General features: G+C 38.3%; 2 protein-coding genes across 2 annotated transcripts in view; one reads left to right on the top strand and one right to left on the bottom strand.

The window, feature by feature from the left end:
* Window positions 1-1234: 1234 nt before the first annotated feature.
* Window positions 1235-17373, bottom strand: part of EPB41L2 (erythrocyte membrane protein band 4.1 like 2) — a 273144-nt gene continuing 257005 nt past the window's right edge. Inside the window, exon 24 of the mRNA XM_067702098.1 lies at window positions 1235-2141. The gene's annotated coding sequence lies outside the window, so the exon portion shown is untranslated. The remainder of the gene's footprint in view (window positions 2142-17373) is intronic.
* SMLR1 (small leucine rich protein 1) overlaps window positions 14075-17373 on the top strand; it is a 42362-nt gene continuing 39063 nt past the window's right edge. Inside the window, 1 exon segment of the mRNA XM_067702890.1 lies at window positions 14075-14147. Within this exon segment, the coding sequence (XP_067558991.1) occupies window positions 14075-14147 (73 nt within the window).

The following is a 17373-nucleotide window of genomic DNA, read 5'->3' as shown; positions in this document are numbered from 1 at the left end:
ACTCTATGACATAAATCACAGCAAGATCCTTTTTGACCCACCTCCTAGAGAAATGGAAATAAAACCAAAAATAAACAAATGAGACCTAATGAAACTCCAAAGCTTTTGCACAGCAAAGGGAACCATAAACAAGACCAGAAAACAACCCTCAGAATGGGAGAAAATATTTGCAAATGAAGCAACTGACAAAGGATTAATCTCCAAAATTTATAATCAGCTCATGCAGCTCAATAACAAAAAAACAAAAAACCCAATCCAAAAATGGGCAGAAGACCTAAATAGACATTTCTCCAAAGAAGATATACAGACTGCCAACAAACACATGAAAGAATGCTCAACATCATTAATCATTAGAGAAATGCAAATCAAAACTACAATGAGATATCATCTCACACCGGTCAGAATGGCCATCATCAAAAAATCTGGAAACAATAAATGCTGGAGGGGGTGTGGAGAAAAGGGAACACTCTTACACTGCTGGTGGGAATGTGAATTGGTACAGTTACTATGGAGAACAGTATGGAGGTTCCTTAAAAAACTACAAATAGAACTACCATATGACCCAGCAATCCCACTACTGGGCGTATACCCTGAGAAAACCATAATTCAAAAAGAGTCATGTACCACAATGTTCATTGCAGCTCTATTTACAATAGCCCAGAGATGGAAACAACCTACGTGTCCATCATTGGGTGAATGGATAAAGAAGATGTGGCACATATATACAATGGAATGTTACTCAGCCATAAAAAGAAACGAAATTGAGCTATTTGTAATGAGGTGGATAGACCTAGAGTCTGTCATACAGAGTGAAGTCAGAAAGAGAAAGACAAATACCGTATGCTAACACATATATATGGAATTTAAGGGAAAAAAATGTCATGAAGAACCTAGACGTAAGGCAGGAATAAAGACACAGACCTACTAGAGAATGGACTTGAGGATATGGGGAGGGGGAAGGGTAAGTTGTGACAAAGCGAGAGAGAGGCATGGACATATATACACTACGAAACGTAAGGTAGATAGCTAGTGGGAAGCAGCCACATAGCACAGAGAGATCAGCTCGGTGCTTTGTGACCGCCTGGAGGGGTAGGGAGGGTGGGAGGGAGGGAGACGCAAGAGGGAAGAGATATGGGAACATATGTATATGTCTAACTGATTCACTTTGTTATAAAGCAGAAACTAACACACCATTGTAAAGCAATTATACTGCAATAAAGATGTAAAAGAAAAATATTTATAAAGCATGTTTATTCATCTCAAGGGGAAAACTTTCAAAGCAAAAGACGATTTAGATATTTTTCTTTTTCAAAATGCAAATTCATCTTTTTCCTGGCTTTTTCGTCCATGGATGGTCAGTACTTGATTCTTTTCTTAAAAATCAATAAAGCACAAGTTCATAGGATGATAAAAGTAGGCAATAAATTTAGAATGATCGTATTTCTACCTTTAAGTTTTTGGATCACAAGAAAATCAACCCATTAAACCTAAGATCAGAAGAAGAATTAGCTCAGTACCTAAATATATGTTGGAACAAGATATTAGCTCTCTGATGAGAGTGTTTTCAACTTGATCATCATTCTCTCTGATTTCCAGGCACCTCTTGATGTAGTAAACTGTGTGCACACGCTGTACATTATTCAAAATCGACGACCTGCATACGGGAATAAATATGGATTGGTGCATTACTTTTGTTCATTTCTTCTTCTGAGTCTCTTATCTCAGTGGACTTTCATCTAACCTAGGAAGACAAAGCTAAGAAAGTATCGACCTTTAGCTTCTTAATAAGTAACTGAAAAGCAAAGACAAATGCAATTAAATAATACATTTTCATTATTTAGACATCAGTATTCTCATGCGATCAACTTTAAATATGCAAAGTTTAACTTCAATCTGCCAGCTTTGAAATTTGTTGTAGGTTTTGAAGAATGCCTTTTACTTCATTTTATTTTACTTTGGTATTTGGGGTCCTTGATTTAACAGCAGTTACCCAATTGCCACCTCGTTTCTTTGATGCTGTAAATGCCCTGGTCTGAAGACTCAGCCCTCTTTTCTCTAACTCCTGAGACTTGCAAAGTCCCTGCCATCAGGCATCTTTTCATCTTCTCTCTGAACATCAGTCTCAATTGGAGAGTTCAACACTGTGTAATACAAAAGAGTCAATTAGTTGTTATTGGTATAGACACTTAATGCTTCAGCAACCCAGACCCGTGAAATGATTTCCCCAATATCCCCCAGCGGCTGCAGATCGAGGGATTGAACACAGCCTCTCTAATGGGGACAGCAACGCTATTTCCTCTTTGATGTAGATCTGTGATAAAAACAAAAACAGAAACAAAACAAGTCTTATGCAGAAATAGAAAAAAAAGCCCCTACACAAATGTAAAGAGAGCTCTAATAAAATTAAGGGCTACCATTTATTAAGCTGGCATTGCTCTAACCCCTTTGATAGATTGAATGGATGCATTGTAATCCACATAGCAACCTTCTAAGAGAGGATCTATTCTTATCTCCATTCCACACATGAGGAGAGCAAGGCACTGAACACACTGTTCAGTTGCACACAGCTAAAAAGGCAGCATCAAGAGCCTGGACTCCAAACCAGATCTGGCCCAGACCCCATCCTCTTAACCACTGAGTACATGACCTTCCCATGACTGGCCTTATACAAACATTTTTTTTTAATGTTAAGTCATACATTGTCAATGTTTCCCGAATCCCAAATGAAAACACATACCTGGTTAAGTGACTTTTTTTAATTTCTGGATTTGCTTGAATAAAAATGAGTTTACTTATATTTTTAAAAGCCATAAAAACTAAGTTGCTCAGTTACATGATTAATGAATCACCTTAACTTGAAATGAATCAAGTAACATGAAAAGTTAAATGTCTGGTTGCCAGAGTCCAATGAAGGCATAAATTTGTAAATTAAAATGTATGTCAGCAATATAGCCCTAAATTTTGTTCACGGTTGGCCTTCTTTCCTTTTTTTGAAAAAAAAATAGGTCAAGCATGTTATCAGCGGGCATGTCTAAGTTTAAAGCATCTCAGTGCATTTGCCCTCTTTCTATTAGACCCAATTAAGTGCTAACATCTTCATTGTCCATCATTTTCTTTGCCCTTGGCTCAGTCACTTAATGGCTCTGATCCTTAGTACCTGTAGGGTTGTGGAACAGCTCTGAGATAATGTGTGTAAAGGGCTCAGACTGTACCTGCATAACAAATCTCAGTTATTATCAATGTTGTCATTTTCATGATTAATAATGCTTCTCTCTAGATGATATGTGGAATTTTTCTGCTCTGTTTGCCTCCCTTCTTACTTCTCCTGGCATCTGCACCTCCCACTCCCTTCACCTGAGCGATTCTCCCCAGCTCTGCAGGGTTTGGAGGGGCTGTCAGTCACAATGCCCACTCATTCTGGCTACAAGGGTGGGCTATGATTCATAGTGATCCAGTTGAAGGCTTACCTGGAATTCCCAAATGGGAGCTGAAGCCAAGTTCTTCTTTTACTTTGAATTAAAAGCTCTAAGGATGTAACTACAAAGCTGTCTAGGGTCACATTCATGTGACATACCTGTAAAGGAGCCAGAGAGACTCTGAAGCCAATTCATGGGCAGCTAAGCAAAGGGAAAATATACCTGAGTCCAGTTTAACCCTCAACCTTCCAGGTACAATAATCAATACTGCCCTATTTATATTCAGTTTTCAGAAACTTGCAATTGAAAAACTCCTGGCCGAATATATTCATGCCTTCACTCATTCTTTCTTGCATGTATTCGTCAGATGTTTATTAGATGTCTACCACATGTTGGATTTAAACGGAAAATCATATATCCTGTTCGTTTTTTTTAATATTTATATATTTATTTATATGTATATAAATATTTTAAATTAATTAATTAAAATATTTTAAATAAATATTTTGTTTATATTTATATATTTATAAGAACCTGAGCAGTTGGACAGTTTTCAGAGGAAAATTACAATTCTGGGTCTGTTTGAATTTTTTTAAGGTCTTAGGCTTTAGGGATGGTTTATGGCTTTCTGAAGCAGGGCTCTGAGCCTCAGTTCCATGTTGAAAGTAGGACCCTAAAGGCCAGGCTACCCTATCTCTCCTTTTTTAAAAATCTGAGTCCAAAAGTAATATATATTATGTTTTAGAATACAGAAAGTACAGGAAAACACAGATAAGAAAATAAAAACCATCTATAGACTAACCACCAAGAAGTAACCTCTGTTAATATACTGGTATATCTGTTTCCAGTAAGGAAATGTTTGCTTATTTTGTGAACAAATTCATGGGTCGGTATGTTGGAATTATTTTGACCCATCAAGATATTCTATTCATTTTCTTCCCTCTTCTGTCACAATGAAATTAGATGGCTGTTTAGGGTATAATAAAAACGCTTCAACTTGATAATCAGGGCAGCAGTTAGCTGTGCCTTCCCATTAGGGGACCAAGTCCTGCCTAACTGACAACCGTCCGCGGTCAGTTGGCTGTCTTCAGCAGGAGATAATTAGAAAAGCTGCCTGCAGCCGCCACTCGGGCGGCGAAGCATGAACTGGATGACACATGTGAAAATTTGTCCATCCTGGGAGGCCAAAGAGGAGGCAGCAGAAACCTGGAACATCTAAGTTTTGAGGCTTAATGAGAGCTCCAGCATCCTCTCTCCACATACAGAGAACACCAGTGGACCCGTTAGTCTGCCCATAAATGAGCTCCATAGAAACTGAGCCATTAGTTTCCTCATAGGATTTAAGGTCACCCAGTCCTGGCTGATGTTTTGACAAACTGTACAACTCACTGCAGGAAAAAAAGTGAACTTTCCCCTCCAGCTTAGGGATGAGTGGAATCTGTGACACCACATTCACCCAAATCCTCCTCAGAAGAGGCCTTGCTTCTCCAGAAGCATCAAGGGTGGATATGACCAGCCCGTTGCAGGTTTGGACTAATTCGCAGGCAGAGTGCACAACTTCCCCTTTCACATGGCATCCTTAGTCCTCAAGTGCTCATCCCAGTGAGGTGTTCCTGATAGTGAAATGAGCAGGCTCTACAGGTAGGTCCCTGGGTTCAAATTCCTGAAGCTGCTACTAATTTGATCCACTTTCTCTTTTGTTAATATTAAAAGAGCTCATACTATAAAGCTTTTATTATAGTACCTGGCACATAATAAGTGCTCAAGCAATGTTAACTGTTCTCACTATTTATCCAGCAACTATCACCATGGTAGTTACATGTTTAGAAGTATATATTACGAAGAATTTGATGTTTTTAAAACAAAGTACAAAATTAAAATGACCAGAAAGATATAGGATTTTCTCCTTAGGTAGTTGAAGAACTATTCTTACGATCCTATTGATAATATTCATTTCCTTAAAGAAATTACAGCTAAAGTTCTGTCTGAATTATCACAAATTCTGAAGTGATGGTATCTTAATTATTGATTCTGAACCTCTTTCTTAATGCTTATCTTTCACACTCATATAATGTTATTATGAAGTCTTGACTCTGGTAATGGTAGTATCTTCTTTCAGACTAACCCTCCTACCAACTACGTTATATATATATATATATATATATATATATATATATATATATATATATATATTCACACACACACACACACACACACACACACATATATATATATATATTACATATTCTAGACAAAATGTAAAGAGCAAACATTTAAAGTCACTGGAAAGTGACCCAAAGGAGGCAGAATTGGGAAGGCATTCAACGCTTAAAAGAGGCAACTAAAGTAAGACCCACGTTATTCTTTTTTTTCTGGTGGGCACACTCTGATCCTGGGCATGGAAGATAAGCTCCAGTAGAGAGCCTTAATATTACTAGCCTGAGTATTTGTGGACTACCATAGTAGCTAGAAATTCTAAGAAATCTCAGAAGGGAGTCACAATAGTGGGAGCCCCCAAATCTGTGCATTAACTACTCCCAAGTTCTCTGTTAACTTTTGAACTGTACTTGTGCAGGGTAAGATTCTAAGGACTCAGGAGGGAAGTGATAGCTGGAAAGCTGAAAGACCTGTGCATAGATTTCAGTGGCCACTCACCACAGGGGATACAGAGTTTGAAGTTCAAGACCCATCAAATTAGAAGGATTTGGTAAATGTCTTTGGCGTCAATTAAAACTCCAGAATGGCCATGCCCTAAGGACAAAGATTTCTTCTCAATTTCTAAAGTGAAAGAACCTAGATGCAAAAGCCACATATTTTATGATTCTATTTATATGAATGGTTAGAGAAGGTAAGTTTATAAACACAGAAAGCAGATCAGTGGTTGCCTAGGGCTGGGGGAGAGAGTGGGGATTAACTGCAAGCAGGCATAAGGGAGTTTTTGGAGTGATGGAAATGTTCTAAAACTGAGCTGTGGATAAACAAAATGGGGTATATATACACAATGCAATATTATTTAGCCTCAAAAAAAAGGAAAGTCTGACACATGCTACAACATAGATGAAACTTGAAGCCATTAGTATATTAAGTGAAACAAGCCAGTCACAAAAGGACAAATACTATATGATTCAACTTATATAGGTACCTAGTGTAGTCAAATTCACAGAGACAGAAAGTAGAATGGTGGTTTTCGTGGCTGGAAAGAACAGGGAATGGGTAGTTATTGTTTAACAGGCATAGAGTTTCAGTTTAGCAAAATACAAAGGAGTTCTGGAGATGGCTGCAGTAATAGTTGCCCAACAGTGTGAATTACTTAATGCCAATGAACTATACATTTAAAAATAGTTATGGTAATTTTATTTTATCTGTATTTTACAATTTAAAAACACTGTATTGTGATTATAGTTGCACAACTCTATAAATTTACCAAAAATCATTGAATTATATACTCACAATGGGTGAATGTTATGGTATGTAAACTGTGCTCCAACTAAGCTATTAAAAAGACCCTGAAAGAAAAATAAAGACCTTATCCCCAGGCTGAGAGATTTGCCTTAGGAATAATGACAACACTAAAACAAACCTACTCTGAGAAAGACTAGAACCAAGATTTCCCAGGCTCAAGGTGACCTTCCTGCAGTACAACTACCTGTTAGAACAAAATTACACACTCTTCAGAGGAAGATAACAGAATTCCCCACTGTCTATAATTTATTATTACTGTAGCAAGTATGTATGCAATTCAATCTCACTACATGTGGGAAAAATAGAAAAATGTGACTCATAGTCAAGAAAAAAAATTAGTTAATAAAAACAGGCCAGGAGATGGTCCAGATGTTGGAATTAGAAGAAAGAGACTTTGAAATCACTAAAAATATTTAAGGACTCTACAGGAAAAGATTAGTAGGAGAGATGAGAAGACACAGAATTTTAGAAGCTATATAGAATTTGTAGAAAATTTGAGAAAGAAAAGAATCAAATGAAAATATTAGAACTAAAAAATATAATATCTGAAATAAAATATTCAGTGGATCGCTCTAAAAGAAGATTGGCCATAACAGAGAAAATAATTGATGAATTTGAATGCAGCTCAATAGAAGTCATCCAAACAGAAGTGCAGAAAAAGAACATATTTTTAAAAAATAAACAGAACATGAATTATCTGTGGAATAGCATAAAGCAGCCTAAGACACATGTCATTGCAGTCCCGGAAGGAAAGAAGAGAAAGCACTGGGCAGAAAATATAGTTAAAGAAATAAGGACCAAAATTTTTCTAAAGTTGATCTCAACCCACAGATCCAGGAAGCTCAGTGAAACCCAAGCAGGATTAAAAACAAATAAAACCACACCTGGTAACCTCAAAGGAAACTTCTAAAAACAAAAGATGAAAGAAAAACCTTTAAAGCAACCAGAGTTTAAAAAGACTCATCCCATAAAGGGAACAAGAACAACAATTAGGGCTTTTATCAAAAAGAATAGAATTCAGAAGACAATGGAACCACATCTTTAAAAAACTGAAAAAAACCCCAAAACTGTCAAACATTCTATACCTAGCAAAAACATCTTTCAAAAATGGAGGTGAGTCTATACTACAAAGCTACAGTAATCAAGACAGTATGGTACTGGCACAAAAACAGAAATATAGATCAATGGAACAGGATAGAAAGCCCAGAGATAAACCCACGCACATATGGTCACCTTATCTTTGATAAAGGAGGCAGGAATATACAGTGGAGAAAAGACAGCCTCGTCAATAAGTGGTGCTGGGAAAACGGGACAGCTACATGTAAAACTATGAAATTAGAACACTCCCTAACACCATACCCAAAATTAAACTCAAAATGGATTAAAGACCTAAATGTAAGGCCAGACACTATCAAACTCTTAGAGGAAAACATAGGCAGAACACTCTATGACATTAATCACAGCAAGATCCTTTTTGACCCACCTCCTAGAGAAATGGAAATAAAAACAAAAATAAACAAATGGGACCTAATGAAACTTAAAAGCTTTTCCACAGCAAAGGAAGCCATAAACAAGACCAAAAGACAACCCTCAGAATGGGAGAAAATATTTGCAAATGAAGCAACTGACAAAGGATTAATCTCTAAAATATACAAGCAGCTCAATATCAAATAAACAAACAACCCAATCCAAAAATGGGCAGAAGACCTAAATAGACATTTCTCCAAAGAAGATATACAGATTGCCAACAAACACATGAAAGGATGCTCAACATCACTAATCATTAGAGAAATGCAAATCAAAACTACAATGAGATATCATCTCACACCGGTCAGAATGGCCATCATCAAAAAATCTAGAAACAATAAATGCTGGAGAGGGTGTGGAGAAAAGAGAACTCTTTGCACTGCTGGTGGGAATATAAATTGATACAGCCACTATGGAGAACAGTATGGAGGTTCCTTAAAAAACTAAAAATAGAACTACCATACGACCAGCAATTCCACTACTGGGCATATACCCTGAGAAAACCTAATTCAAAAAGAGTCATGTACCAAAATGTTCATTGCAGCTCTATTTACAATAGCCAGGACATGGAAGCAACCTAAGTGTCCATCGACAGATGAATGGATAAAGAAGATGTGGCACATATATACAATGGAATATTACTCAGCCATAAAAAGAAACAAAATTGAGTTATTTGTAGTGAGGTGGATGGACCTAGAGTCTGTCATACAGAGTGAAGTAAGTCAGAGAGAGAAAAACGAATATCATATGCTAAGACATATATATGGAATCTAAAAAAAAAAAAAAAGTTTCTGAAGAACTTAGGGGCAGGACAGAAATAAAGACACAGACGTAGAGAATGGACTTGAGGACACGGGGCAGGGGAAGGGTAAGCTGAGACGAAGTGAGAGAGAGGCATGGACATATATACACTACCAAATGTAAAATAGATAGCTAGTGGGAAGCAGTCGCATAGCACGGGGAGATCAGCTCGGTGGTTTGTGTCCACCTAGACGGGTGGGATATGGAGGCAGGGAGGGAGACACAAGAGGGAGGGGATATGGGGATATATGTATATGTATAGCTGATTCAGTTTGTTATACAGCAGAAACAAACACACCATTGTAAAGCAATTACACTCCAATAAATATGTTAAAAAGAAAAAAAGTCGGGCAAGATTAAGAGAAAATTTTCATACTTTTCCATTTTACAATGTGATTTGGAGATTCATCCCCACCAGTGCATAGAGGTGTTTACATTCCCTTTTTTATTCATCTTTTTTTTTTTTTTAGAAAATTTTCAAAAGATCTCCATTGGCCCAGATTGGTTGGTATTCTACCTTGTATTCTGTAAGTTATTTTACATTCTAAATAAAATTATCTTTCTACTGTTCTGCATCTTTCATGTGCTCACAAGGCACTGTTCAGGATCCCCTGCACTCCACTCCAGTTACAACTTTATTCTCTATCTCCTTGTCTACAGTACTAGCATTATAATGTTTGTGAATCTTCTCCAATAAGATGAAAATGCAACTCTTACATTGTCTGCCCAGTCCAAGACTTCCCCTGATCAGAGAGCTGCCTACATTTAGGTGAGCCTCTTATATTCACAGAGAACTCAATCATTCAACAAATATTTATTAAGCACATTCCATCTGCAGGGAGTGTTACAAGAGCTAGAAATCAGCAGTGAACAAGACAGAAAATAGCCTATTCTAATCCGGTTTTGGAGATAGACAGTCAGGAAGCAAGCAATAAATGCATGTTCTTATATATGGCAAAAATAAAATGGAATAATTGGATAGGGCGTACAAAAGTAAAAGGTACTTTATATTAGATGTCTATAGAAAGTGTCTCTGAGGTGCCGTTATAACTGACACTTGGAAGGTGAAAGAAAACCAGACACATGGGTACCCGGAGTAGAATATTCCAGGCACAGGAAACCATTGGACAAGGGAATGACTGGCCTAGCTCAGTAACAGAGAGAGTCAGAATGGCCAGAGATGGGGAGAGAACTGTGAGGTCTACGAGATCCCCTCCCAATAATGTGGAGCTAAGACCTACGAGAAACTAAGACTAGGGGTCCTATGAGCAAAATCATTAACTGCCCAACCTTTTGTGTTCTCCTAGACCTATCTTAGAATTGTCAGGTCACCAGAAAGCGTAGTCCCAGAATCACTTTATGTCAGTTTCTCAGTAATGGACATTCACCAGGTTTACAAACAATTATAAGACACACTATTTCGCTTCGGTTTTTTCTGTCCTGTCATGTCCTGTCCAACATAGTAACATCTCCGGAGGTAGAAATAAAAAAGCAAGCATAGAAATTAATTCTATGACACCAGATAATGGTGTTAGGGAATTAAATATTGTTATTGATGATTAAGTAACATCAGAAGAAGCCAGAAACACTGTATAAGCCCCCTTCAGCCCTGGGATAGAGAGAAGAGAGAGAAAGGATCCTCCAGGGAACCAGCATCAGATCCTGCAAGAATATTAGGGCCTTAACTCAGGAAAGGGTGTTGTTTAGAGGACTAGAGGGAAAGAGGACAAACTTGGTCACTCCCTGTTTCCCTTGGGTCAGTCTTTCCACTGGAGAAGAGAAATGAGTGTCAAGCATTTTTGTTGGAAGCATTTTTGCTGAAGACGTTAAAGCTGACTCTGGGTCTCAAACAACTAAATTAGCTGGAGAAGATAGAATGCTCTTTTCGTATTTTTATTTGTTGTTAAGTATTAACCAGCAAGCAAATTTTAAAACCAGAAATTATTGACCCCATAATTCTATCTTTTTAATAAAATTTAATTCAATAAAAATTTTAATTTTTTCAATCTCCATTTCCAGTCTTTTTTCTTAGACTCACTTATAGGTAACATTGTAGTAATGGTTTTATAGGTACAATCTCATGATTTTTAGTGCTGGGGGGTATTTTGAAAGGAGGAAATTGGCTCCATTTCTGGTCATCTGAGAAGAAGTAGGCTGGATGGTCTGGGTGGAACACAACTCTGGTTTTTCAATTTTCACAACAGAATGACAACTTTGCCTTCTGTGCATCTGGTCTCTAAGCATGTGGTTCTCACTTTTATCAGTAACATAAACTGCATGTAGAATAAGCACTTGTCAGAGAAATTGATTGTCATCCAAAAGCTCTTATATCCAATAGGACAGAATCGAATGGACAAGCACACCACCTATTTCTTTTAGATTTACCAAGCTCTATCTTGGTATTGTTAGATCAATAGAAAGTACAGGTCCAGAATCACACTATCTCAGCTCTTCATTTCACACTGTATTCTTTATAAAGGGTTGATACTGGAAGATTTCATGCAAGAAGTACCTTTGTCCCCTTTTCACTGTGAACTAGATTTACCTATGAAAAAAGATGCACACTGTAAATCAATTGTGAGTTTTCGTTCCAGAAAAATGTTGCTTTCTGCGGAGCTTTCTCATATGCTTCCCTTTTCTAAAAATTAAACCATAAAACGAGGATGATGTGACCCAATGCACCTCGTGGTTTGGCTCAGCTGCTTGGAAAGTCAGCCACGTTTGTGACCCAGTAGAGCAAACATTTCACCTCAGATTATCTGTTAACACCTCTTCCTGCTCTTTATAAACAGTTTTAGTTTTCATCATTAATTTTGCGCTGTGCTAACTTTTACGAGTCATATCGAATCTTCTATAATATATTTAATACGTACCAAAGGAGTGGACATACTCAAAGTCTAAAGGAATCGTTCAGGGAGTCAGGACAATTCTGTGGACCAAAGGCGCCAAGCTTTCAGTGACCTCATTGCAACTCTATGACTAGAGAAAGGAGGACATTCCTGCAGGAGTATTGCTTAAACAAATACAGTGAAAAAATATTCTCTGTAGCAGTGAATACATGCCTGACCACAGTGAAGGACTGGTGGGGGGAAATATTGAAGCAGGAAGCTGGAAGGGCATCAGGGTCGATCTGTAGAATGCTTTGAACATCAAGTTTATGAGTTTAATTTCCCGTAAGTAATTTTTGAGCAGGAAGGAGACTGATGAAATTACCTTGACGATTTTGACCAAGATGGCACCATTAATAGATCTACATCCCTCTGGAGGATAGGTTGTTTGTTTTATGGGATGTTGAGAGTTTATTTTTAGATATTAAATTTTACATCCCAGTAGGATATCTTGGTGGAAATGCCCAATAAACTCTGAGATAGGCATCTGAACTTGCTATCAATGTCAGAAAGACAGATTTAGGAATTATCTGTATAGAGGAGCATTAGAGAAGCAGTGAGAAGAGATGAGTGCTCTGGGCGCATTCTCCTTCAATAACCATTTTAAATAACCCCAGAGAGCTACCACATCCAAAAAGAAGACTAGACTCTGCTCAATTAGAGGGCAGGTGGTGACAATAGGGCACTCGAATGCCCTCAAAATGACGCCTCCTCTCAGTCCAACAGATAGGCTAAATTTAGAACAGTCTTTAGTTGCTTCATTACTAGGATTAAAGAGTTCATGAACAATTTTTTTTTTTGCAAGGGGGTAATAAATAATGAAGCTGAGATGCTGAATGAAGAAGAAAATGTATGCTGTCTATAAACTGAGAAAACAAATTCTTTAGAGAATAACAAAAAAGCAATACTGCCAACTCAGCTGGGGGAAAATGAATAGGAGGCAGTGCCTCAAGGTTGGTCAGTGACACCCTTAAATTGCAAATATTACCTAATGTCAAGGGAAATAAGCTCACACTCTGAGAAGCCACAGCCTGCTGTTAAAATCACTTGAGAGAATAGGAGCAAAGAGAAAAATAAAGGTAACACTGGCACCTTTATAGCAAATGTAAGACCTTTGGGAAGTGGGACTCAGGCATTATAAATGAGCAATGTAAGTTAAATTCAAAAATAGCCTGGTTCTAATTGTATATTGTCAGAACTGGTTAGCCTGAAGTTGGCCATGTGTAAAAGAGAATGTTGCAGAATGGGAAGCTCAGTGTGACCTACGGGGAGGTGAGCATTAGCGTGTGGAGATGAGGCTATAGGAGATGAAACTGGAGAATTAAGGGACACAATGACAGGTCAAAGAATTTGGCCGCCACCCTGAAGGTAATGGGATTTATCAGAAATTTGTAAGGAAGGGGAACAACAGATTCCCATTTATGTTGGAAAAGGGGACTCCAGTGCAGGTGCATACAACTGCCTGGAGTGGGCCAGAGACCAGCAGAGGGAGGCCAGCTAGAGGTCTTGCAATAAGCACTGCTGAGGACTTGCCCTAGGAAACCACTGGGAAACAAGCGTGGTGTGGGAAGAAGGGGTAAGTGACCATTATCCTTTTAGTAGAGTCATGGCTTTAGAAAGCCATTCTCTAAGTCATCTTTTTAATCACCATCCCTCTTATCCTACATGCTTTTTTACAGATCAGTCTTCCAGGCAATACAACTTTCTTGGAAGTGAGGAGAAAGGGCGTATAGAAGCAATAACACCTCACTTAGCAAAATATACTATAGAATCTTCAGGGTTATTGTAGAGCTCAAGAAAGGATGCTGATGCATGAAGTGTTGTCCTCAATTTCCTCTTCCTTTTGAGAGTTTTTCTTTTGATTCTCATGTTCCCAATACATGGATCCCAAAGGATGTGGAGTCTACCTTCAAGCTCTGATTATACCGGACAAAGCTCTTCCCAGGTTTCCTCTTAGCACTGCCAAGAAATGCTATGACGATGGAGATCCAAAATGGAAATCTGGAGAGAGACACCAGATCTTCTAAGCTCAGCCCCTGGAGCAAGCCTTCAGGTCAGATCACAAGTGTATTGGAAACTTTAGCACTTGAATGCATACAGACCTGAGTTAAGCTCAAATCCTAACTCTCCTAAATATTCTTATGACCTTAGCCAGGTCCTCAAATGCTCTAAATCAGTAATATATGACTCAAAGGGCAGTTGAGACAACTTAGAGATAGATACCATTTAAAAAGCAACTGACACTACAAGGGCATGTGTATAAGTTAGTAGTTTAATTTGGCTGCTGGCAAAAGAGATCCAACTCCAGTGGATTAAACACGCAAGGGTTTATTCTCCTACAGAAAAGAAGCCCAGGGGTAGGAAGTCCAAGGCTGGTATGACAGATCCAGAAGTCTTTAGGAGCCCAGACACCTCCTATTTTCAATCTCTTAAGTCAAGATGAAAGTCACATAGTCAAGATGGCTGCTGGGCACAGTGGAGGGGAATAATTCAACCCTCCCTTCTGGGAGCCTGTCCAGAAGTAACTGTCACTTACATCTCCGACCAGAAATTAGTCACACAGCGATACCTAACTGCAAAGTAGACTGGAAAACCTAGTTTTTCAGCTGGGCACACTGCCCTGGGTTCTTTTACAAAAAAGGAAGAATTGGCATTTGATAGGTTCTGTCTGCTACAACTTTCATTAAATGTTAGTCCCCTTCACTTTCAATATAAAAACATTCAATGTAGAATTTAATATCACATCCTTAATTTTTACTGATCAGTGACACACTAAATGGTCAAAGAATATTTCTGCATCTTTCAAGAAATTCTTAATATATCATCCAAAGTGTTCACTGTTCCTTGACTTAGGCAATAAATTAGTGCCAGATCAAAAATCCATTTCTTCTGATTGAAGAGATTTTCTGGTTTGTTTTTCTTTTTATCAGATAAGAGCTACATTTTGTATTTTCTTATATTTTGCTTTGGCTTACCATTGTGCACTTCCTTTTAACACAAACCTTAGTCTAAATTCCAGATACAATCATCTCCAATTACTTTCTTAATTGATTCTCAAACTTTTACTCTTATTTGAATAATTCTTAGAGAATTTGCATGTCGGATTCTTTTGAAAGTTTAAGGAGGCTGAGGTAACAAATCTGAAGATTTGGCACTTGTTCAGAGTTCCTTTGAAGTGTTCTTCAGCTCCAGCGCTTAAATAATTAATAGATAGTTGAAAACTTGGTTTCCAAGGCACTTTATGAAGAGAATTACCATTAAACTAATGCCAATAATGTCTTAAGATCTGGGAGTACAATTGTTTTCATTCATTTCAAATCTGATGTTACTGAGTAGGCAACAAACTATAGTGAAATCCATTTTAAGGAACATTAAAGCCTCATACAGTTTTCCAGAACTAGAACTCTGGTGATGGCCAAATACTTTTAAGGAACTAAGTCTAAGATGACAAGAAACAAGAATTGCTACATGACAGCACTGAATAAAATGGACATTTCAGAGAGGAAAGAAGATCACAAGAGAAATGGAAAAATTCATAAGATAAAAAGCAGAATGTGCCGTATGATGCTACTTAGAGGGCAAAATGCTGAAAAGTTAACAAATGAAGATTATTCAATGGCCCTGGCTTTAAAATAACAAAACACAAAAAAGTACGATTCATCTGCTTAGGACAACTGGAGACATTTCTTTTTTTCTCAGCTGCCCACTGTAAGAGAGCATATATTAAGAGATGAAGGAATAAGCTGAGACCAAAAAAAAAAAAAAAATGAGTTCTGATGATCTTCAACTAGAAAGAAAGCGGATTTTAAAAAATGAATCCGCTGTCCTTTCTCCTCACCTCACATGTCTCACCTGATTTCCCATGATGCACTCTAACTCCCTATCCTCTCCAAATTGACCTGTTTCCTCCCAGAGCCCCAGCCAAGCTGTGCACCTCTTTAATGTGCCCTATACATCCCTGTCTTCATGTCTTTCCTCAACATCTTCCTCCTCAGGAAATTCTCACGTAGCTATATCTTAACCACCCTTTCGGGACCAGCTAAAAACCTATGTTTTCTGACAGTTTCTGCCCTCATTATAATCTTTTCTCTAAATTCTCCTGCACTTGGGTCTGCCATAGAACACAGCCTGTGTACGGACTAATAGTTTTGAGGTTCTTTTACATACGCTGGTCTTTTTTAGAGGGGAGGCCACACATGGTATGGAAACCACATCCCATGTTCTGATGACGTAACTGTGCCTGACGCAAAGCTGAGCACAGATAGTGCTACTATAGAGAGGGCAATGCAGAATTCAGTGTTTTCTGGATGCATTTTCTCCTTCTCTCTCTGCATGCAATTATTAACTCTCCCAGTTAACAGTCTACCATTAGCACCTGATCATCTTTTGACTTCCTTGGTCTCCTCCTTGAGAACCAAAGCATCAGGGAGAGAGAGGTGAGTTGAGGGGTTTAAATTTCAAAGACTGAACTGGCTTTGTTCTAAAGTACTTTGCCCTTTGACACCCCCGAAGGATCCTCTGTCTCATCCTATAGGATTCTAACAGCCACACTGCCACCGTATTTGGTATTTGCCAGGAAGTCCAGGGATCACTGTATTTTATGGCCTTTTTTCCTTTATATCATTCCACAAATATTTATTGAGCACCCACTATATCTTCAAGGAATCATCCTATATACTAGAGATACAGCACTGATTAATATAGTTAAGCCCCTGCAGTGGGGTAAATAGTGGCCCTCCGAAAGATATGTCCATCTGGAACCTATAAATTCAATCTTATTAGGGAAAGGAACCTTTGCAAAGGTAATTAGGTGAAGGCTTTTGAGATAAGATCATCCTGGATTAGGATGGGTCCTAAATCCCACGATAAGTCTTTAGAAGGGAAGGGGAAACAGAGACACAGACACAGAGAAGCACAGGGGAGCAGGCCATGTGAACACGGAGGCAGAGATTGAGGTGATGTGCCTAGGAGCCACGCAATGCCAGGATTGCCAGCAGTCACCAGAAGCTGGGAGAGGCAAGCAGGCACTCTCCACCAGAGCCCTCAGAGGGAACTCAGCACTGCTGACACCTCGGGCTCAGCCCTCTGGCCTCAGAACTCTGTGAGAACACATTTCTGTTGTTTTAAACCACCAGGTCCGTTATCATTTGTTTCAGCAGTCCTAGACAACGAATGCATCCTCTCATGGTACTTATCATTACAGCGAAAAGACAAAATAAACTAACAAGGAAGTGCAATACAGTGAAAGGTAAGTGCATAAAGAGAACAAAGCAGGACAA

The sequence above is a fragment of the Pseudorca crassidens genome, chromosome 13, assembly GCF_039906515.1.
Source record: "Pseudorca crassidens isolate mPseCra1 chromosome 13, mPseCra1.hap1, whole genome shotgun sequence".
Lineage (NCBI taxonomy): Eukaryota > Metazoa > Chordata > Mammalia > Artiodactyla > Delphinidae > Pseudorca > Pseudorca crassidens.
The sequence above is the reverse complement of the archived record's forward strand: the minus strand, read 5'-3'. Positions and strand labels throughout refer to the sequence as shown.